The following is a 23,938-nucleotide window of genomic DNA, read 5'->3' on the forward strand; positions in this document are numbered from 1 at the left end:
ATTGTATGAATATTGCATTACTGTTGGCGCTCGATTGTCTCCACAACTCCATCTTTGTTGAGAAAACCAACATTCAACTATATCCTGATTGAAACGTTTAGGAATTATGTAGGGTTTAGTTGGATATTTTTTCTCAAAATGGTGGAAAACAAATGTACTTAACTAAATCTACAAACGAAGATACTGTTAAATGAACATCTTGAATTGTTTGCCATGAAATATCGTGTTTTTGAATTTTACTTGGCATAATGAACTGATGTTCTAAATATGTTTCCCATTGGAAAAAAAACATTGATTTATTGTGCTCAGTTCAATAATTCTAGGGTCATTTTCTTCTTTGATTGGTTCCTCACTATTCAAGATATTGACGATTTTGGAACATATCTTTATATATTTTTGTGTAGTAGCCTCATTTTCATTTTCAGCCATTTCTTTGGCTGCATTGTCATGTAATGTAATTACAGCCAAGTTAACTCTCATCTTAGAGAAATTGTTAAGATAAATTGCATCAGCATTTTATTTTGTCATAGGCAAAACTCTTCTGTTTTCCCTTTTAGATGAAGAAACAAAATACTCCCATATAATTTCTTTGCCTTCCAAATGTACTACTCTTTTAACATCCTCACGACCACTGGACAATATATTATTTCTAAGTTTTTTATGAGATGTGGAAGGTCAGATAAAAAGAAAAGAAGTCCACCACTCACAGGATTAATACATACATGCTGTGTAATTGAAAAACCAGGAAATGTATGTGTACATGATTTTATGACATTTCTGTTTTCAGATGCACCATCACATATTTAAAGCAGTACATTGAAGCCGTAACGATGCAATAAGTACACACCTTCCCAAAAGGCATCTTGGACTTGTGCCCCAATCAAAATTTTTCACAGCTAGGTAAGCGCAAGTGTGTAAAAACTCTGAAAACACACTTTTAACGAAAAACTGGATTATATTAGAGGCAATGTTTTCATCATCAGTAGTTACTATATCAGTAAAGCCAATGAGTTTGTTACTTTCAGCTGACCAAACAAGGCCTTCTTTGATTTTCATTTCATCAAAAATAAGCATACCAATTCTATTTTCTAACGGCAATTTACACTCTTCAAAATTAGCAGCCATCTTTTATATTCTCAAATGCCCAAACAGAAGTTTGCATGTCAAATCGAGACAATTTTCCCACCTACATTGATACTGTTTTTGACAAGGTGGCAATGAACTTTGATCCTGTTGTGAAACATGGCATTCATTAACATGACTAATTAATTCTATTAAACTATCTAAAGACCAAACTTCACATGATTCTCAAAAGCAGAAAGGATTGTTAACTTTTTTTCATTTATGGTGTTAATGCCACTTTTTAGGTTCACAAACATTTCTGATAGTTCTTTAACATCTTCACATATCAACTCTTGTGCTTCAGTATAATCTTTTTTAATGTGTCAAATTTTTTGTGAAGATATCAATATTTTTTCGTTCAGTGCTGTCAAAAAAACTCCTTTTTAGATTTTAATTGATGAGGTGTTTTTCTGGATGCTGAATGCATTTGTTTTTTTTCTGTATCTTTGTTGGTAAAAATAATTTGTTAATTTATAACAATAAAAGCAAATGTTCATACCAACTTCAGGTACAAGGGCTACTTGTTAATACACCTATATTGGATTTGCCAATAACCTCAGAATTTACCATAAGATATCCATGTTTTATCCCGTCTTCTATGCAATCATTGAATGATTCAATGAGTATATCTTTACAAAATTGCATATTTTGGTATTTCTTTATAACATTGACTACCGAAGCCAAGTTACTTAGTTTTTTGGCAATTCTGCCCATTCTAAATCAACTATATTGTCACTGTAAAATGCTACACAACTAAGGTTGCCTTTAATTTTAATTTTCTTTGTACTTCAGTTGGGTCATTTGTATTTACTTCCCATAAAAAAGCTAAATCTGTGGAAACAACTTTTAATTTCCGTTCTGCACAAACATCACTTAAAAAATACCATGTATATATAAGTGAAATGAGTGGATTTTCACCCATCACGTGAAAATTGTCTAAACTAGTATCACACTTTAAATCATTACACATGATCAATGCTTCATTGAAGAATTCAATATTAAATGTTTCTCCACTCAGTGCTGCAATGAGATCAATGTTATTTAAATAACAGTATGAATTAGTAATCAAACTATATTTATTCATTCTATGGAAAATTGTATCTATGTTTTCTGTCATAAATATGTTAACATCAAAATTATTTGATAACGAACATGAATCATGGTATTCATTTATGAGAGTTTGTAGTTTTAGTATGTGATGTGCATCAGCTTCACTTACAGGTACATGCAAACCTATAATTTTGATGAGTGAATATAAAATAAGTTCTTCTGCCACCATTGGTGAATTTTTATTTATTGATAATGAAGGGGCATTGTGGTTTGTGACTGCTGTTTCTTGTAGTTGTTGAACATATCTTATTATGTTTTATTCGTTGCGACCAGGTTGTGTAAAGAAATTTCTGAGGCATCTTACAGTAACATTTTAATTTTTACCGTAATCTGGTAAATGTTTTAAGAACTCACGTTTTGTCCATCCAGCTACTGATTTATATTCTGAGCCAGTTGATGATTTAAGGCTTCCCTGAGTTGTCAATCTGAATGAAACACTTATATAATGATATGATGGTAATGTGCAGAAGTATGTGGTATTAGCCATTACTGGAAACTTTTTAAGACTTTTCTTCAGGAAATTGCTCTTCATTGTTTTCTTTTAAGACTGAAATTTTTAAATAAACAAATAGATTTATTTGGTACTAAATGAAATAAAGGTATGAATAATATGTTACTGGTGTAATTGTATTTTATAATACTTTAGCCTGTCGGTTACAATATCTCATATATTTCCTACACATTTAATTAAACCCATGGTAATAAAAAATAATGTAATTTCATAATATTTATTTTAGAAATTTATTCAAAAGGAGGTAATTTTTGGGGTAAAGAGAATGAACATTACAATTTGAAATACTTGCAAAGGGAGATATTAAAGTTAATGATTTAAGATTAAATTGATTTTTTAATGATAGTATATGTTTTATACCTAAGCAAAGAAAGGGGGTGTTATAGCTTATATGAATCACCCTATATGTCTTTTTGTCCTCATTTCTTGTATTAGCAACTCCACCAAAACCATTATGTTGATTTTGATGAACCTGTATGGGAAGGTTCAACATTATATGTAGATGAGCATGAAGGAATATAGTTCCTGTTGGAAGACTTTAAAAAGGATAAAATGAACCCGGGGGGAAGGGTCATACATATAACTGCTTTTGAAGCAAATGAGTCTTGCAAATGTACCCTTTGTCACCAAATTTGCATGGTTCAAGAAAATAGGTACTGTTTGTTGGGTGCTTCTTTTTGTTGCAGCTACCTTTCAATGTGTGTATAGCTTAGATAATGTCATAAAGTGGTTGAAGAAAATAGTATTGTTTGGTATTTTATAAATTTTATTTTTATATTTTATTAGAATAGTAATTTTAGCACAGCATGGATGCATTAGTATGTAATTTGAAGATCTCCTGACTTAAAATCTGGTATTAGTTGATAATAATTAAATTTCGTTTTTGTTTCTGTAATACATTACATCATAACATGTTTCATTAAGTCTTTCATCATTATCTGAATCATCTGGTAGTACATTTGATTTTGTAATAGCTAGTAATTCACCATTGTAGTGTATGATATTTTTCCTTTCCCATTTTTGTTTTATTTTTGCACCTACTGGAAGTTATGGATTCTGTTTAATGTCTTCCACTGTAGGTGCAGATTTTGCCTTTAGGCAGTCTATTTAAGTACTTTTAATACCTTTGGCTTCTCATTGTCATTAATGTTTCTTTTCTTCAACTTAGTTTTTTTTGTATTTTGTGAACTTTCTCCATTTATTGATGGAGTATTGATATTATTGTCAACATTCTTTTTTCTGTTTGAAGCATTTAACTTTGATTTGTCCTCTAGTTGTTGTGCTCATTTTCTAGGTTGGAAATTGTATCTTTTAATTTCAGTTTTTTTTGTCTAGATTTCATGTATTTGTTCATGATTATTTCCAATTTTTCATCATTTGTTAAATTTGTTGAATTTTTTTGAATTTTTGAATGCTTGTGTTATTGTTTTTTGCTACCTTTCAATTTGTTTATAACATTGATAACAGTTTCTTGTTTGTAAGTTGACATGTGCTGCTTATCTAAAAGTCTAACAGATTAGGTATCTAAACAATGAAAGAAATGTAGAGTGTTTTCATTTATTTTTACATTTGACATGTTAGTTCCAGCATGTGTTGATCCACTTACTACATCAGATCCCATTTCATTAACAATTTTCAACATTTTGGATTTTTTCAATTCATTTTTATCTGTCATGTGAAGTAATGTGCATCGAGTTGATTTTAGAACCCATCCATAAAAGTATTGACATTTTTATTTCTCACTTTCAGAAAAATGTTCTGTTGAATCAACATCATCATTTTTTTTCTTTTGTAGGCCAATGAATTGAGCTCCAGAAATGAAGACACATAGAAATGATAACAGTCAAAATCAGATATTGGCAGGTCATTGTAGTTCACAATTGGGCATTGTACTGATTGATGGAAGTAAAGGAAGGTTAACAGTTAGATTGACTGTTCCTTGCAATGTAAGAATGTTCATTTTCCTGTAATTCAATCTCTATTTCTGATTGGTTTGTATTTCATGTATTACTTGTGGACACTGAGGTGTAAGAATGATCATGTGATGTTTGTATGGATTGATTTACATATTTGCTTGAGAGTGGTCTTATTGATTGTACATTTTTTGTGAATGCCTGCATTGGTTTGAAGTTTGAAGAATTCTTTTTGTAAAAATGTTTCTGTTTTTCTTGTTTTATTTTTCTTTTGAAACACTTTACCTTTTTCTAAGATTAGCAATTATTCATACTTCAGAAATGTCTAATATTCTTGTATATTTGATTTAAGAGGTTCTTTGTCAACATTTTTATTGATTGAGTTCATTCCAGGGACGTTGCTTTTTTTCATGTGAATGAAATAGATAAAGTTCTCTAAGGTTATGTGATCAAAAGACCCGTCACATAGAGTACATGTTTTATTCTTTTTTTCTGTTTTTTTTTTCATGTGTAATTGATAGTTTTTCATTCTTTCCCAGTATGATTTCAGCAAGTTCATAATGTTGCACACTGTGTCATCCTGAAAATGCTTTATAATAAAAAGTATATTTATATAATATTATATTTTATTCATTTGGGAATGAAATGAAGATAATAAAAACTTATCCTCATTACTTTAAATCCCAACTCTTATTTTTATTTATTTTTTTTTTTTGTTAAATTAAGGTTATGTAAAATTATGTATTGAATTTGGAATGTGTTGCCAACACAGTGTTGGTACATTTTAGCAATTAAATCTGATCCTATTATTATATCTTTTAGTATTCATTGCTAAGAAAATTTTAGTAATTTCATGTAGGCACTTTGCATTGTGTAATATCTGTTTTTCCTCTTTCAAATCACTATGACAAGGGGAGATAACTCATGTAGAATCAATATTTTATTTTAAATATTTTTCAACAATTTTTTCCTACTGTAACTCAAGAAAATTAAATCTGCTTAACACAATGCAGCAAAAAGGAACCAAAAAAAATAACAAATGTACAAGTGCAAAAAGGAAACAAAATAATAACAAATGAACAAGTGTAAAAAGGAAACAAAATAATAACAAATGTACAAGTGTAAAAAGGAAACAAAATAATAACAAATGAACAAGTGCAAAAAGGAACCAAAAAAAAAAAAAAACAAATGAACAAGTGCAAAAACGAACCAAAAAAAAATAACAAATGAACAAGTGCAACAAAGAACAAAAAAAAACAACAAAAAACAAATGAACAAGTGCAAAAAGGAACACAAAAATAATAACAAATGTACAAGTGCAAAAAGGAAACAAAATAATAACAAATGAACAAGTGTAAAAAGGAACCAAAAAAATAACAAATGTACAAGTGCAAAAAGGAAACAAAATAATAACAAATGAACAAGTGCAAAAAGGAACCAAAAAAAAAAAAAATAACAAATGAACAAGTGCAAAAACGAACCAAAAAAAATAACAAATGAACAAGTGCAAAAAGGAACCAAAAAAAAAAAAAATAACAAATGAACAAGTGCAAAAACGAACCAAAAAAAATAACAAATGAACAAGTGCAACAAGGAACCAAACAAAAAACAAAAAACAAATGAACAAGTGCAAAAAGGAACACAAAAAGAATAACAAATGTACAAGTGCAAAAAAGGAACAAAAAAAACCAAATGAACAAGTGCAAAAAGGGACCAAAAAATAACAAATGTACAAGTGCAAAAAGGAACCAAAAAAATAACAAATGAACAAGTGCAAAAAGGAACCCAAAAAATAATAAATGAACAAGTGCAAAAAGAAACCAAAAAATAACAAATGAACAAGTGCAAAAAGGAACAAATAAGTATATTTACAAATAATAAATTGCTATAACACAGTTGGATATCAAATTGAAATTTACCACAGAAAAGAAGTCTGAGATAAATCAGTTCAACACAAAAAAAACACAAAATTTATCACAAAATATGATAGGAAATAATACTCCAAAAAACTGGTGTATTATCCTAAAAATATAGAACAAAAACAATTAAAGAACAAGTAATCGAAAAGAAAGTCAAAGAATTGTACGGATACTGTCCCGACATGTGGTAAAAGGTGATTGAGGTCGAGGTTTAACACGTGGACGTTTATATACTACATGTACAGTCCTGTGCCATAATTTACCGGCAAAATCCAAGATGGTGTCGGTGAAGCGTGAAAATTTTGCATAAATAAAACATCAATAAATCTGTTTAAATGTACTTACTTTTATTCAATACTTTGTCATTTCGCCCTTCACTTTCAACACTTTCCGTAAACGATTTGGAATGATACTGTCCCTGAATATAGTCCTCACTGAGATTTTCCCAGATGTCACGGATCGCGGCCGACAGTTCGGCGGCAGTGTTAAAAACTTCAACTCTCTGCTGCAACTGAATTTTCAATTCCAGCCATACATTTTTTATGACATTTAGGTCTGGTGATTGTGCAGGGCATTCCATTGAATTTATATTGTTCTCCTGTATCTAGTTTTTGACATCCTGGGCCCGATGTATGGAGGCATTGTCGTCTTGAAACGGTTTATTCCTCGAATGCCAACATCCTTTGATCTACCAACAATTTACGAGTAAAATTTTGTTGGCGTTCAAGGAATAGGTGTCAGTGGTTATAACAACAAAGGTGCATGCTTATCAAAACATTCATACTAATTAACAGATAGGTTAAATTACAGGTGACTTATATCAGTTCATATTTCAGATAGTTATTCCAGTTGTTAAAATCTTTTAATTTTTTTTACTTTATCTGCTTAATTATTTCTTCACAAAATCATACATGTACATGTATAGCACAATAGACTTTTGAATTATTTTCGTAGTCCAATAACTTGAAGATATTTCAATCTATCATTCTACTTTATGTAGAAATACTATTACTAGAATTGTTACTAAGTATGGGGTTTTTGTTCAGTTTAATAATTTGTAATTGCTACACAATGTAGGAGATCCGTTTTTGCAGTAAGTGGTTTAAGGACTATACTCTTAATACCATAATTTTATATCACATGAGGCTTAAAAAGTAGAAAATAAATATATTCATATTAATTAGTTAAAACACTAGAATGATAAAGAATGAAATAAATCATTAATATAAAGTTCAGAGTTTGAAAGAGTAATCAAGTGAACCAAGGTTATAGTGGTAAACAAAAGAATGTAATCCAGGGACAAAAACCAGACATGGAAAACATACATATACAACACAGAACATAAAGTAACTAAAATCATACATACAAAGTAACAAAAGCAAATGATTAACTCGGACTCCACTAAAAACTGGGAGCATGGACCAGGTGCAGCGTTAGGGTAATGTTTATTGATGTTAAATTTCTGAGTTTCATTAATTTTTTTGTAATATAATTTATACATTTCTTAAAATAAAAAGTAAAACAAATGTGAAAATTTTATTATATTTTTATAAATTTTTAATAATTCGAGTTTATTATATTCTTACATATTTTTTAAAATCTGCTGTTTTCCATATAAAAAAAGGTATAAAATGTTCCATTTATCAACTTCACTAATTAATCTCAACAGTTAAATAAAACATTTTAATAGTTATAAAAACACCTACTGTTATAATATAAACATCTATTGAAGTATTTTTGTTGGCATTCAAGGAATAGGTAACATATAAAATGTTGGCATTAGAGGAAGACACCCTTGAAACACACAATCCTGCTCCTGGAAATGCCGATCAATCACTGGCCATAAGTTGTCCTCGAATATCTCGATGTATTTATGTCTATTTATAGTACCTATGTTATGTTGTAACAGTTCCAACACTATGGTAAGTTATGCAGTCCCGGATCATGACAGAAAGTTTCCTCTGGGCCGTTGGACATACACAATCTTTGGATTCTGCCTCATCCTTTCTCCGCCAAATATAAATACGGTTATTAGTGCCAACCACCCCCTGACTTTCGTCCAAAAATATAACTTTGTCCCACTGACCACGCACACGCCAATGAAGCTTTTCTCTGGCAAATTTCACGTGTTTTTTTTCTGTTCCCCTCTCGTATCCGGACTTTCTTCTTAACAACTCTCCGATGATATCCTTCTTGGTACAAAGCACGCTGAACTGTCCTTTTAGATACTTGAACACTTCTATATCATTGAATTTTAGGGTAGCATCCTTTAATGTGGTCTTACGATCACTCCAAACTTGCCGAACGAGCACCCCTTTGTCCTTTGCATCTAGCAGATTACGGCGACCTGTTTGTGGTTTGTTTTCTGTTGACCTCCTGCGCCGAAAACGAGCAATAACATCTGAGGCAGTTCCCCTGGGAATACTTAAAGTGTCAGCAATCTGTTGCAGTTTGCTTCCACTATTACGCATCTCTACAATCACTTTTTTAATGTCATCTGACAACTGTTTACGTTTTCCAGCCATTTTTGGAAACATCAACTGTTGCACTGACGTAGCAGACAAAACACTAATTTCCGGTTTAATTTATAAAAATAGAAGTAATTATACACATTGTCAGAAAATTTATTGTTGATCACGTTACGCTTGACCGGCACCATATTTGTTTTTGCCGGTAAATTATAGTACAGCACTGTACCATACAAGTAACGCCCCTTCCCATGTGTAGAACGTGTGTGTTTTTTAATAACAAAAGAATGAACTTTCACTTCAATATTTATTAATAATAGGCAAAGTTTCTGTTATGATACAATGCAAATTAGCTGACTGACACTGCTCCAATCGTAATACCGGAACTGTTCTAATATTTTTTTCTTCTAAATAGTTAGATAAAATTAGGTATGTTCCGAAGGTAGCCGCCATATTTCACTTAGATCCGAGCCGACTTCGGTTTCCCTATTTATGAACTCCCCTGGTTGTTGGTTCTGATACGGGAAATGATCGAATATGAACGACATTCACGTGTTGATAACATGTGACATGTAAAACAGTGCTTTTTACATGTATGGTGAATAGGAAACAGCTAGTGTGGATCGTGCCGTTTGCTTGACATGTTTGTAAAACGAGGATTTCTTGGGATGGATAACTTCTGAAAAATTCGTAATCTGGTGGTAACCTGTGAAGCACTGATGATATTTCTTGGTTTAAAATTGGATCATGCACATTAATTTTATTGTTAAGGTTTCTAGTTTCCTAAAAAATAAAAATTATTTTCCTCCGATGTGGCATATAGAAGTAGTCCATTTAAACATACAATTTTACTTGGAGACACAGCACACGTACATTATTCAGTATACATGTGAATGTAAACAACAAAACGTCAAAGGTGGTGAGGTAGAACGTACATGTACTGCCGTATAGCTTCATTCTTAATTTCAATCGTCGCACAGCAACCGTGTATTAAAATTAGTGTAGGATATAATAATAACTAATGAAGGGTTCTCATGAGATGACAAGTTACGAATTTGGGAAAGGTTCTTTGCATATTTTATGCCAAGACGCTATATGTTGTATCGTGAGCATATGACGCCCAAAAAGCAAGTTTTTATTTTGAACTTGCATTTTTTTCTTTAAATGTCTACAATGTTATTTTACAGGGAAAGTACAGATAAGTCTGATTAAATAGCGCGTGTGGATTGGATCAACATGTGTTATACCAAGTCAAACAGCATATAAGGAAGAAGTCAACAACTGTATAAAACGAAAATGAAATAAATTCAATATTATCATGCTGTTACTGCAATGATTTCCGCTATGATCCTGGTTAAGTTACCACCAACAAAATGAAAAAATTAGAGTACAGTTGTATCAAGTTTGAATGCTGTGTTTATACTTGCCCGAATTCATACGGTCGCATCAAAACTGCAACCTGGAAAGCCTTACACTCGTTGTTGAATTTGAATTGGTTACTATTAGGTTGCATTATACTTGCAGACCCGATAGATGTGATTTGCAGGGGTAAAAATTACAAGTTACAAATTAAAAAAAAAGTACAAGCTGGTAACCAAGGCCATATTTTTTGTTTTATACTTTCTGTATGTTAGCTAAATTTTATTCAAAATTTAGTAGCCATGGGCAACTGGGCGACTGTTAATTTTTATCCATGATTTTTGTTAGACAGAGTTGACCCGGCTTTATTTAGCAAACTTCAGCAAAAAGGATAAAACCTAATGGAATTTCGATTGTGGTTATTATAGTATTTATACATGTACATTGATAGATTCAATACTTTTTGTGATAAAGAGGTGTGAGATACATGCTGTCACTATACGGAAAGATCCAGGACTACACGAGATTGGGGCGACCTTGATAAAATTTTACAATAGCTAGGGTCAAAGAAGGTTTGTATTGGAGGTTTTTGAGGAATGTGGTGTAGCCTCTGATCAACCAAAGTTGTGTCGGCATCGGGATGTTTTCTCGGTGCTGCATCGTATACACTGTGTGCACGTGTGTATGGTTTGCCTTTCTTTTCTATTGAAAAAAAACGGCATAGTTTTAATATTCATACACCATAGAATTGGAGAAAGTGTGATTGTAACACAAACGGGACTAAAATGGTGACAAAGAAATCAAGAAAAAAAAAACGTAATATTGAAATCAAAAGACAAAACGCATGGAATAACTAAAACCAAAAAATAAACGACGTAAATATAAAACCTAATCCTGGACTCACAGACTAAGTGTTGTTTAAAGAAATTCAACAGGTTTGAAAGAATCATGATAAAACAGATTTTTTACATAATTTGCAAATTTTGACGGATCGAGAAAAAAATCTGGGAACGGAGACGATTCAAATAAAAGCCATGTTCAAACCTACCACGGACACCTCAAAAACAAGAATTAATAAAATTTGAAAATAATATATATTACTCTAATAATATTGATAAAATATCGCTAACAGATGTACATTTGTAGTAATTTTGATAAAGCACTTTCGGTCTATAATCACTTTGTTGATATAAAAGTACATATAACCTTGAACTTAATTGTTGACAAGCCTATTGACATGATTATACAGGTAAACTTAGGTAAATGTATGTCACTTGTACAGGTTACAGACCACCAATTCAACCAATGAGCATTTGGAACGTACTCAAAAATAGTCCTACGCAGAAATTACCCCTGTTCCTCATAGTGCTGTGAAAAAAGTTCTCATCTTATTTAAAAAATTTAAACATTTCCTGAAAGGAAAACATTTCTGTACATTTTATAGGTGCATTTTGCTTCTTGTGATGTGAAGCCTAATCTCCATAATGATTTCTAAATATACCCCTATCCTGTGAAAACACTGGGATTTCCCATGCTATTTATAGACACTTCACTTCCGGTGACCAGTACTGCACTGCAAGTCTGCTAACTCCACATGCCATTCTGAGGATTGTGAGCTGACATATGTAGAATCATGCTGATATATAGTCCTCTGCATGTTAAAGTTAAGGTAAAGTCCAGAGAAGCCATTGAATATTGTGAAATTTGCATACAAGCCTATGGGAAGTGGAATTAGTGGTTTCTAGCCTACATCGGCAAGTATTCGAGGTCTCAACTCACTTAATTTTTTTTCTATTTTTATTACAGCTTGAAAAAATTTTTTAAAAATTGGCATGCTAGTAGATACACCTTTGACGGACTTGTATATTTTTTCCTGATTTTTTTTGTGACCATACACTAGGCATGGTCCATTTTTCATTAAATGTACCCCCACTCAAAATCACTTTAATTGAAGGTCGTGGCCTTGTCTTACTATTATTTGATACATTTTTGTAGATAATTTAATGTTTAATAATAATATTCCTAATCTAAATTGAAAATAATAAAATTGTTGTCTTCATATAACTTTTAAAGTCATTAGCAACGGCTATAAAAAACGATTAAATTTTCCGCCTCAACTAAACGAGAGCGCGATTTCTATTGTTCTCGTAGCGGTAGGTTTCTGTCTGAAATGATAACCTGATTGTATTATGAAGAAAATAAATGTGTATTGATTAAAAATAAAAACGATATTCGAATATAGATTGGAACATACCAATTTTCATTAATTAAACTTAATTTTGAAATCTTTGTTGATATTGAAAATGGCGGCCGATGTTGACGGTATGTGCGACAGCTTCCAGATAATTCCAAATTTTGGAGATTCACACGCCTCGATAGCTACGGACACAGATTCGAATGGAAATATATGTGATCACTACGAAAAGGAGACATCCTTCAGGGAGTATTCCCCTCAGAATAGTGAATTTCTTCATGTGTTGACCAACTCACAAGCCTCGATTCGTGTTCACGAAAATGTAAACAATGAGATATGTACCGATAATACATTGACTGATTTAAATGACTTACCAGTGTCTCAAGAGTTCGTCCCAGATCAAAACTTTATTGCTAATTTAGACAATGAACTGTTAAACCTCCCAAACGACAGGTACATTTTTAAACTTATAGAACTGACATATGAATGTGAAAACACAATTACGTGGTATCGCACAATACTGGCCAATCGTGTAAAGTCATTTAATGGGTGTTCTGAAGGGCCCCTTTTAACTAGAAAAAGTACAACAAAAAGCACGTCTACACAAAAGTACGCACGGGATCGTTTCCTTCTGTACATGTTTCTAAATGGCGACAAAAGTAACATTTATGAAGTTTTTCGCAAAGACGAACACAAACGGGCAAATGAGACCCCTCGTCCCAATTGCAACTGTTTTGTCTGATGTTGAAACTAGAGTTAATCTACAAACAGTACTACAGAGACATAGTGATTTGGAAAAATCAGATAAAGACAATAAGAAAACAATAGACATCCTATAGAAAGAGAACAATAAACTAAAGGTAGAACTTAGTGAGTTAATCGGAAAGGTCGAAAACATCTTGAACCAGCAGTCAAAATCCGTTGGAGAATTCAGTTATCAAGTGTACAATGCCTTTGCCCAAAAAGTTGATGATGAACTTTCTCGTCACAATAAGCTTTTTGTTAATCTTCAGAAAAGTCTATCTGAATTAAAAAAGAATGTTACTAACTCATACGCAAACGCAGTTTCCCCTAAAAGAACCCCAGTTAAAGAAACTACTCAAGACGTGAATAGTAATACAACTCTACCGTTACACCTGATCGCGTTACACATGAGCGCACCCCTTTACAGTTGTCTAGCCCATTTATCGCTATAGTCCAAGTCACCTCAGATTGTTTGCGGTTTTTTGCGTTTATTTTTGTAATTACTCAACGGTACCTTTCAAAAACTTGCCATTTTATTCATGTCGTTCTGTACTACGATTCCCTTACAATTATTTTTCGTTCTTACCTCCGAGATAACTTAAAACCATTTTATTCACAGTATCGAGACTAAGAATTAATCTGTTGATGAAATCTATAATCGCTTTGTTACAATTGTAAATTTATCTAGTGACAAGTCTATACCTAAATATGGTTTTAGCCCGAAACTTAAACCCTACTGGACCGCTGAAGTCAAAGCTGCTCGCAAACATGAAAGGTCACATGAAGGCAGACCAAGAGGAATACTTCACGAATTCTACAGAAACTACAAAAAAGCTAAAAACAATTTCCGAAACGTTCAGCGATATGCATCCGAAAAGTTTTTGCTAAAATCATTAGATGATATTATTGAAGCTGCAGACTGTGATATTCGTATGTATTGGAAGTTAATGAAATGTACAAGGCCTACATTGAAACGAATTTACCATGAAATAGTGTTCAGTGACAAACTTGGTAATACTCCGGAAACAGTAGCTGAAGCTTTCAAGGAATATTTTACAGACTTGTATAGCGAAAGTGAAAATGAGAACTTTGAAGCTGAAAACAAACGTAGGGTAGAAGAGACTTATGAAAACATTCACAAATCTCTTGTGCGTGGTGACACTCTTCCAGGTGGTTCTATCACAGAGGACGAGGTAGCCGATATAGTTAAAAATCTTAAACGAAGAAAAGCAAGTGGTATTGATCGAATTCAACACGAACATATTTTGTATGGTGGTAAAACTATTAAATTTCTAACCTTTTTTTTTCAATACTGTTGTTGAAACCTAACCGCTGAACTACCTACAGCTTGGAAGCGTGGACTGATTGTTCCACAGTATAAAAGCAACAACAAATCAAAATACATACCGGATAGCTACAGGCCTATTAGCCTTCTTTCCTGTACTCTTAAAATATTTGGACGTGTCTTATACTCTCGAATTCAAGATGTAGTTTCAGAAAACATTACCTTTCCCAACCCTCAACAACAGGGGTTTCAAACAGGGCTCAGTTGTCTCACTGCATTATTTAATTTGCAAGAAACTGTGTAAATTTACTTAGAATTATCAAGTATAGTGTATATAGCCTTTATGGATAGTCGAAAAGCCTCCGACACAGTATGGCGAAAGGGATTATTAATCAAATTAGATAGATTAGGTATTAAAGGTAAATTATGGCAGTTGATAGATAACCTTCATAATAATACATATAGTTCAATTATTGTAAATCAATGTCGGTCTGACTTTTTTCTTGTCAATGAAGGTGTTCGACATGGTGGTGTCCTTTCAGGTTTACTATATGTAGTGTTTATTTAATGATTTGCTAACTGATCTTCATAATGTAAACTCAAAAACTGGGGTTAATGATGTTGTAAGTTGTGCCCTATCATTAGCTGACGATATCGCTTTTATTAGTAAACCCCCGTTATGTTACAACGTATGCTTGATATCTGTTATAAGTTCTCACGAATGTGGCGATTTACATTTAACGCAAGGAAGTCATACATTGTGATATTTACGCTTAACCCGCGGTCGGCTACATCCAACTTTAACTGGACTATAGGACAGGAGTGTATTCCTATTTCAGACAACGTAACCCATCTTGGTATAATCCTAAATGCTTACATGAAGACTCACGAAAGAACTATTAAAGCCTGTCAAAAAGAAAAGAACTCATTTTTTTGTATTAAATGGAATTTCTTCGGATACAACAAACCCGAGTGCTTTTGTTAAATTATATTTCACTGTCATCCTTTCATCTACATTGTATGGTTGTGAACTTTGGTCCAACCTCAAAGCCCAAGACTTGTTTACTCTTAACCGATTTCAACACCTAATAGTCAAAAACATTCTGAAACTCAAAATTGATACTCGTTCGGATATGTGCGAAAGTATTCTAGGCTACCATCCTATCACAAGTGAGATTGATAAACGCAAATTATTCTTTCTTCAAAAGCTGTGCACTTTGTATAACAAACATTCATCGAAAGCAATCTTCCTGAATCGATTATTTTCATATTTGATGGACCCCCCCTCGTAAACATCTTGGTTATGTTCCTGATGTAGTAACCTTTCTTCATAAATATAGTTTACATGAATATTTTCTTGGATTTATTCAAGATGGACACTTCCCCTCAAAACAAGAATGGAAAGAATCATTAAACAGAGCGTGTCTAACCTACAAACCAGCGAATGGTCTACTCGCATAAATAACGATAGTGACTTTGTTAGATTTCGCGAAATACATAATACTGTCACATTTGCAAAATATTGGAGAAACTCAAAAACAGTAAATGAAATAAAAAGGTCATACTGTATAACAAAACTATTGACGGACGTTCACAGTGGTTCACCAATGATGTGTTTAATATGTAATAGACAATATGTAGACTTTCTTGCCATATTTCTTGTACATGTTCTGCAACCAATGTCTTGAGACAAATCTGGTGGGACTTGATAATCGAAAACTTCGACCTAGAACTGTTTACAGAACTTGACTTATACTCCCAGGATGATCTTTTTATTATTCTACTTGGGAAAATACCGAACATTATACAAAGCAGCGATGATGAAGCAATCAACTTCACTAAATTGTGCCACGCTCATGTTGTACAATGTGCCGCAGAATACAACCGCCAATTTAGACTTGTTCGTGATAACGTTAACGTGGATTGTACTAATACAGATATCCCCGATTGAAATGTTTCATGAAATAATTGAAATATTTGATGTCTTTTTTTTCATTTTTTACATATTGTTTTGTTATATGCTATATATATAAACTGTTCATATATCTCATGTATTTAAGAAAATAAAGGTATGAATGAATGAATGAGTGGTATCACAAGGTCGTTTCATGTCACGAATATATTTCATTGCTAAGAAAAGTTCAGAACTATAATTTTTTTATTACTCTTGCGACGAAAGAAATATTGTCATCGATGGCATTACAGTTAGCGATAAATGCGATTTATTTTGTAAAAATAAGAATAATCTTAGCAAAGATAATAGAACGAAAAACATTCAGAGGACTACTTTTCGAAGTCTACTCTGTTCAGCTTGATCTGGTAACAAAGTTGTATGTGTTAAGCTATAAGCATGATATGAGAGTGTTGAAAGTTAAAAACAAAATAGAGAATTTCCATCTAAGCTAGTTGAAAAAAAATTTAGAAAGCCAGCACAATAATTATAGCAAAAGCTCTTAATACAAAGAATGTTCCACAAAGAAGCACCATAAATAAACCACGCCCACTCTTGCTTAGAATAGACTATGAAACAAGGTCTGCATTACTTACAACCACTTAAATAGTACTATGTGGGGTGACCAATTCATGGAGGGTTGAAGAAAGTATACACATAGGCTTGTGAAGATAGGTTTCACCAGAAAGCCATGCATATCATACAGGCTGAGAAGAGCGACGGAAGTTCAAGGCGGTCGTTTGTCTTACTGGACAGCGGGTAGGTGTGTAAGTATGTAAGTACAAGAGAAACGGCTTTGCTGGTAACTAAACAGTTATATTTATCATTAACTTCGCATAAACTTATTAAGATCTAAATTGTGACCGATGAAATTGACCAAAAAAATCCTTTATGATTTTCCCTTTGTTTTGATCAATGGAGGGAAAACACATCTTAATTGAAACTATGTGCGTACGAACACTCATTCTGGCATATTCTAATATCAATCAGATTAAAATACAAGATCTGACATGTGCCAAGTCATACACGTTTATGGAGTGTAGCGTAATTAAAGATTTAATTTTAACTATAGTGTTCTAATATAAGATTTTAAATTGTAATCCAAGTCTCTGTAAATGTCATACATGGGCATCGTAGTTAATTGACTGTCCATATTACTATATAAATGTAGTCTAACAGGTGTGGAAATTTTTAGCACCAGAAATATTATTAATAAGGAGACACGTTTAAATTTTTGAATTCAATCAAACACAATAATTACATATACAACACAGAACATCAAAGAAGATGAAGGCGGTGTAAAAACAATGAACAAGTGTTTCATGAAAAGGTACCAGGATTGTGTAGGAAGCAGTGGTACGACCATATCTAAATAGCTGCTGTAACATTGAAAAGAAAGAATGTTATGATACGGTCCTGGGTCGACGAAAACGAACGCCAAAAAAGCTGTTTTAGGGGTCATAACTCCTACATCGATTGTCAATATCGTTTTCAGAATTTCGGCATAGGTCTGTCTCTTGATGCTGAACAATATTTTCTCTAGCCAGAAGTTCGCTAAAGGAAACAGATTTTGAGTTATTTGCAAAAAATGCCTTTAGACCCCTATGTTCTATTTTTAGTAACGGTGGCTATGTTTTTTTTCACTGATCCAAATGGACAATACTCTAGAGAAGATTTTCGAAAATTCGTCGACGAGAACGGACGACAAGTGATGGTATAAGCTTTCTTGGCTTTTGGTCAGGTGAGCTACAAAAAATGTTTCTTTACTGGCCTGTTACCCTACATCTATTACTTGTAGCTGTCTAGAAATTATGATTGAACCAAACATGGGTAACCTATAACTATAATTTAATTTTGTCGTGGCATTTAAGAATCAATTGCATAATTAGAAAATGCGAACTACTTTTATACAATATAGTCAACACGTTTCTACTTATTATTGCCCATACATGAGATCAGAAGTAAACTTGAACACAGTCAAAGAAATGTAAAATATAGGTTGCAGATACTACTCTTCGTTTGAATGCTGATTCACTATCCTTAATGCATCAGTATATAACTTAAGTTATATGATCCTGCCTTTTATATTGATTGAGGTACATGTATGATACCAGAAGTACTAAATCATGATGAAATTTTGTAACTGTGAAAACACTTCGTACTTCTCGTAAACGTCTATAGAAGTTGTTGAAATCGGTACCCCTTGGTGCTAAAGCTTTTCTGTGAGGAATCTGTTGTGTTGAATAAAATCTGACACTTTATTACAAATACGAGCAAAACAGACCAGTTGTAAATGTTAATACCGTAGGAAGGTGCTTCGGGAATATCACAGTCTTGGAATGGAAAATAAACAATAGGAAAATCGATATTGTCTTGTCCTTTTGTATATATGAGACATTAGGGTAATACTTGTACCCTAAAATATTGAACTAAATTTGAATAGTATTCAAAAACCATCTTATGTGTGATCATTTATTTCCCATTCAAGGAAATAAATACAAGAACTGGCTAAAATTGTGCATACATCTTACATGCCGTTTATATGATAAACACACTATAAAGAATTAGGTTATTGTGACCTACATTTTCCGCTTTAGCAACTCTGTTAAGATATTTTGGTTTAGCCTTAATTCTTAGGTATCAGAAATGAATTACAGTTGATACCTGGTCAGTCAATAGATGTTAGGAATCACAACCAGGTTCATTATGAATTTGGCTATCGTCGGATTAGGAAGTTGATGAAGAACTATTGGAAAATCTAAGTGTATGTTCATGTCAGTGTTCCAACCTTGTTGAATAGGTAAAAATATATACAGGAATATGTCAAAGAAGACAAAAATCTAATTTTTTGGTAACAACATCATGATTTAGTATCATACCTCATTAAATATAAAAGGTAGAATAATATTACTGAAGGTATATACTGGTGCATCAAGGATCTCGAATTAGCTTCTAGGCAAAGGTGAACTATCTGCAACCTATATTTTACATTTCATTGACTATGTAAAAGTTAAAGTAAACCCCCGCATCCCCATGTTGGATACTCAAGTAAATTTGTTCGTAAGAGAAATACATGTTGAAGGACCGAGATATAAAAAAAAGGAATTAGAGTGTTAATCAGGCATTAGAAAATATTACAACAAAATAACATTAAAAAAAAGATTTGTGAAAATGATTTTTTAGGCATTACAAAAGATTGTTACAAAATAAAATTTAAAAAAGATTTTGAAAATGATTTTTCAGGCATTAGAAAAGATTGTGACAAAATAAAATCAAACTTCAGACTTTAATGTCTTTAAGTTTTACTAATCTAAAGTAAAAACTATCTGAATGGAACGAAACGTAAACTTGACTTGTAACTTATTATGGTGAATTTAAACCAAAAAATCATGTCAATATCTGCAAGTGTACAAAAAAGTCCGGAAAACTGAGTCATTGACTTAAGCCAAAATTTTGTATATCATTTGACCATAAGGTCAAAGGTCAGGTTCAAAAGTCACACACCTTGGTACAAGACGCACCGCCTAAGCGTGAAATAGCCACATATCTAATGCCAGATATCTAAGTAAAAAGACAAAAAGTGTATGGGCAAGACAAAACTCTGGGTGGTATTTTCCAAAATGTTTATGTTGTTTGACCTTGAAGTTACAGGTTACCTACTCTAATACGTGACACTGAGAGGATACCAACATACCAAATCTTATAAGTCTAGGTCAATAGACAAAAAAGTTATGGACTGGACACAGTTATTTGACCATGAGGTCAAAAGTCAAGTTTAAATGTCAACCACTCTACTACGTGACGCCTTGACTTCAGAAAATATAACCCCATACCAAATATCAAGTGTCTAAGTAAAAAGACAAACCAATATGGCCCAGACAAGATTTTGTATGGTATTTGGCCAAAATTTTGTAGTCATTTGACCTTGGAACAAAGGTCAAGGTAAAAAATCATCATTACACTCTCCCTTAATGTGATTTACCTTCATACTGAATATCAGATATCTGGGTAAAAAGACGAAAAAACATTATGGCCGAGACGAAGTTTTGATGATATTTTGCCAAAATTTTTATGTTATTTGACCTTAGGGTCAGAGGTCAAGATCACAGGTCATCTACATAAAACATTACTCTCTGCCTTGGTGTGATATTCTTAACTACCAAATATCAGTTACCAAATAAGAAGACCAAAAGGTAATGGCACAGACAAAATTATGTATCGTATCATGCCAAGACTTGTATGTGATTTGACCGTGAGGTTAAAGGTCAAGGTCAAAGGTCACCTACTCTAGTACGCGACACTCTGCCCTGATAGGATATACCAACATGCTAAATATTAGAAGTCTAGGTCAAATAACAAAAAAGTTATGATCTGGAAAATGTTAAGTATGAATAGCATTAAGAAGAAGAAAAATCTTTATGGGTTGGGATTTCGAGTCCAGATGAGCAAAAAACGAAAATAGGTTATATATTTTTATTTTTGATATGTAACAGTGGAAAGGTCTTGCTACACATCCATGCATACCTTTGGATAATATCTTCTTTCTAGTGGTGGCAAACCGGATCTGAACATAGCCTATTTTCGTATATTTCAAATTGTCAATTTTTTTTGATTTTGTACTTTATTGTAAATTGTTTTCCTTAAGACACACTTCATTAATATAATTATGTAGTTTGACAAATTTCCACCACTAGATATATAAAATTACTTTTGAATTGTGATGTTTTTGTGATAATTAGACCCTAAATTGGTGGTTGCTAAGGAGTGGTCGTTGCTATGGTAACGATGAAAAATCTTTCTTTTTTTTTCATTTTATTTGTTGTTTTCCAATATATCCAACTGATTTAAGTCAATTTGGATAAAATATCTGACATCAATAAATCACTTACAGCTTGATTCTTAGGAGGACTGCTACTTAAATACTTTTAAATAGATACCCAACTCAGTCGTGTGCTATTTCGTTCCAGTAAACTCGATCTTAAAATAAGCGTCTTTTTTTGGAATATTGTCACGTCAATCAGTGAGGTAATCACGTGGACACGCTGACCCTACACTGTCCTCGCGAATAGTAGATAATTGATAAAAGTGAACAATATTTTACTTGTCTTGTGCTTTTCTGGTTTTCCCTGTCTTTTCATGACAAATCGCCTTTTCTTCTCATCTTTTTTTTTATTTTCAATTCAGAGCGTCAGCTAAAAAGACAGTAGCCGAAAATTACAGAAATGGTCACCTTTATTTTTTACTCAAAAACTATCAGGCAAGTATACATGGTGAAGTACTATTTTTGTTAATTTAAAAGGATGTTGCAATTACACACAAATAAGTTCTTAGATGCTTATATATAAGCGAAATCGTTACAGGACTAGCGTGTGAGAGGTAATTAATTTCTTCGGGTGAAAATACAGAACTGTGATCAGAATTAAGGCCTTTACTAGCAAAAGCATAATCTACACTTATATGTACTTAAACCATGCTGAAAGACCCTACTATAATGAGTCGCCAACATATCCTAAGCTGCGAGGATAAAGTCCTTTTTTGTACTTGTGTTATATAAAAATTCAAAGTTTTAAATTCATTTTTTATATAATACATGCATGTACACAAGCCTAATAGACTCTAACCTTGAGCGTAATATGTATTGACTTGATTATTCCTTTTTGTTCTGAATTTTGTCGATGGAACCATTCCCTGGTAATATATTTTCGCAATCAAATCGAATATTTAGATCTGTATAGTAATCAATTCTTTCTGGATCATGATCAGTGCATGACACTATTTAAATCCGCAATGAGAATAATTGTAGAATTTTTCCTTGAATGGCAAAAATAGTTATCTCGTTCTTTAAATTTTCACACTCTTTATTAAAATGAGTAGAACTGACTGATCGAATATATTATATATACTGCACATGTGATAACACTATGGGAGTAGCTCCCATTCCAACCCTCCCCCCCCCCACCCCTTTCCCCTCCACCCGGCGTATGTCCATGTAATTTGAAGAAAACCAAAACATTTAATCACACATTTAAATTTTCGTTACGTACATTATACATTATCCGTGAACTAATTTATACAATGTAGATAGTTGAAATATTACAGACTCGAGCAGTATGATAGTTTAAGTATCGAATCTATTTTCGATACATGAATTAACCAATGAAATGTTGAGTAATTTTAGGTTTAAATTTCCGGGACATCGGTTTTTAGATTTGTTTTAAAATAGCTTTATATCATTTTGTTTGAATTTACTTTCTGTTTTAATGCAAGTTTACAAAATTGTTTTTATCTTACCGCGGATCGGCAATTCCCATCTAACTAGAGATTCAAATAGGATGCATGTACTTAACAGAGGCACCCGCATCTCGATTGTTACGACGGCAGTGACGAACACATATATTTGAACTTGTTTTATTTATTATAGATAACGGGTAGAATTAATTTTTCTTTTCACAAAAATTACTGGTCACGCCCCTGCTTAATTATGCTGTTCGAGTATGGTGTTTGGGATAGAAGTTTTCCGCACTTTATTTCAAAACGCTTGTAGATATTGAGCTGGTTTTTTTGGTATGTGAGTCTACCTTGATTAATAACAGATCATGAATAGGTTTCGTGCCGCTCCGCAGATTTTTGTCCGCGTTATGGCCCTTGAACTTTGAAAAACTTAAAATTTAAGTTTTCCTAACTTTTTTTCTATACGTTTACAGACATTGCGCAGACTTTCGGTGTGTGTGTGAATCTATACTGATGGGTTACAGATTAAGTTTAGGTTTAGTTCCGCTAAGCAAATTTTTGTCCGAGTTATAGCCCTTGAACTTTGAAAAACTTACCGAAATTTAAGTTTTCCGCACATTTTTTTCTCACCACTTGCAGATATTGAGCTGATTTATGGTTTGTGAGTCTACCTTGATGAGTTACAGATCAAGTTTACATTTGGTTCCACTTTGCCGGATTAACAACCGAACGAACTTAATTATAACTTGAAATATAATAGGAGCCGCTAGCGACGCAGGACATGCTTACCCTTCCGAAGCACCTTTTATAGCCTATATACTATCTTACATAACTGGTTACGATGCGTGCATGCGTCAAAAATCTGACAAGAATCAATTATGTCTGTTTTAATTCGCAGTACATGTATTTTTATGTCTGTCTTTTTTTCGTGAACTACGCTTGCACAAGGGTATTCTCCGAAAATGAAGTAAAAGGGATAAGTAGCCCTTTGGTTTTCTGCATTTTTAAAAATGTTGATTAAATAACCTAATGCAAAAAATTAGTATTCATACTGCCTTCTTCTAATTGCACTGTTGCTCATCTTGTGTTTTATTTAATAAAATCTGGTTCGGTCTTTCTATTTCAAATTCC

General features: G+C 32.7%; 1 protein-coding gene across 1 annotated transcript; it reads right to left on the bottom strand.

Annotated features, from left to right (window-relative positions):
* Nucleotides 1-1,716: 1,716 nt before the first annotated feature.
* Nucleotides 1,717-9,631, bottom strand: LOC148620780 (uncharacterized). The gene is made up of 3 exons (XM_088574579.1): nt 6,921-9,631; nt 2,587-2,779; nt 1,717-2,142 (listed from the first exon to the last, which is right to left on the bottom strand). The coding sequence occupies exon 1, from the start codon at nt 9,110-9,112 to the stop codon at nt 8,471-8,473; it is 642 nt and encodes a 213-aa protein (XP_088430705.1). The 5' UTR covers nt 9,113-9,631; the 3' UTR covers nt 1,717-2,142; nt 2,587-2,779; nt 6,921-8,470.
* Nucleotides 9,632-23,938: the final 14,307 nt, after the last annotated feature.

The sequence above is a fragment of the Perna viridis genome, chromosome 3 (assembly GCF_037379345.1).
Source record: "Perna viridis isolate PV_CMFRI_1.1 ecotype Kerala chromosome 3, ASM3737934v1, whole genome shotgun sequence".
Lineage (NCBI taxonomy): Eukaryota > Metazoa > Mollusca > Bivalvia > Mytilida > Mytilidae > Perna > Perna viridis.

Coding starts and splice junctions, on each gene's coding strand:
- LOC148620780 (XM_088574579.1), bottom strand. CDS start 9,112: ATGTTTCCAAAAATGGCTGGAAAACGTAAACAGTTGTCAGATGACATT.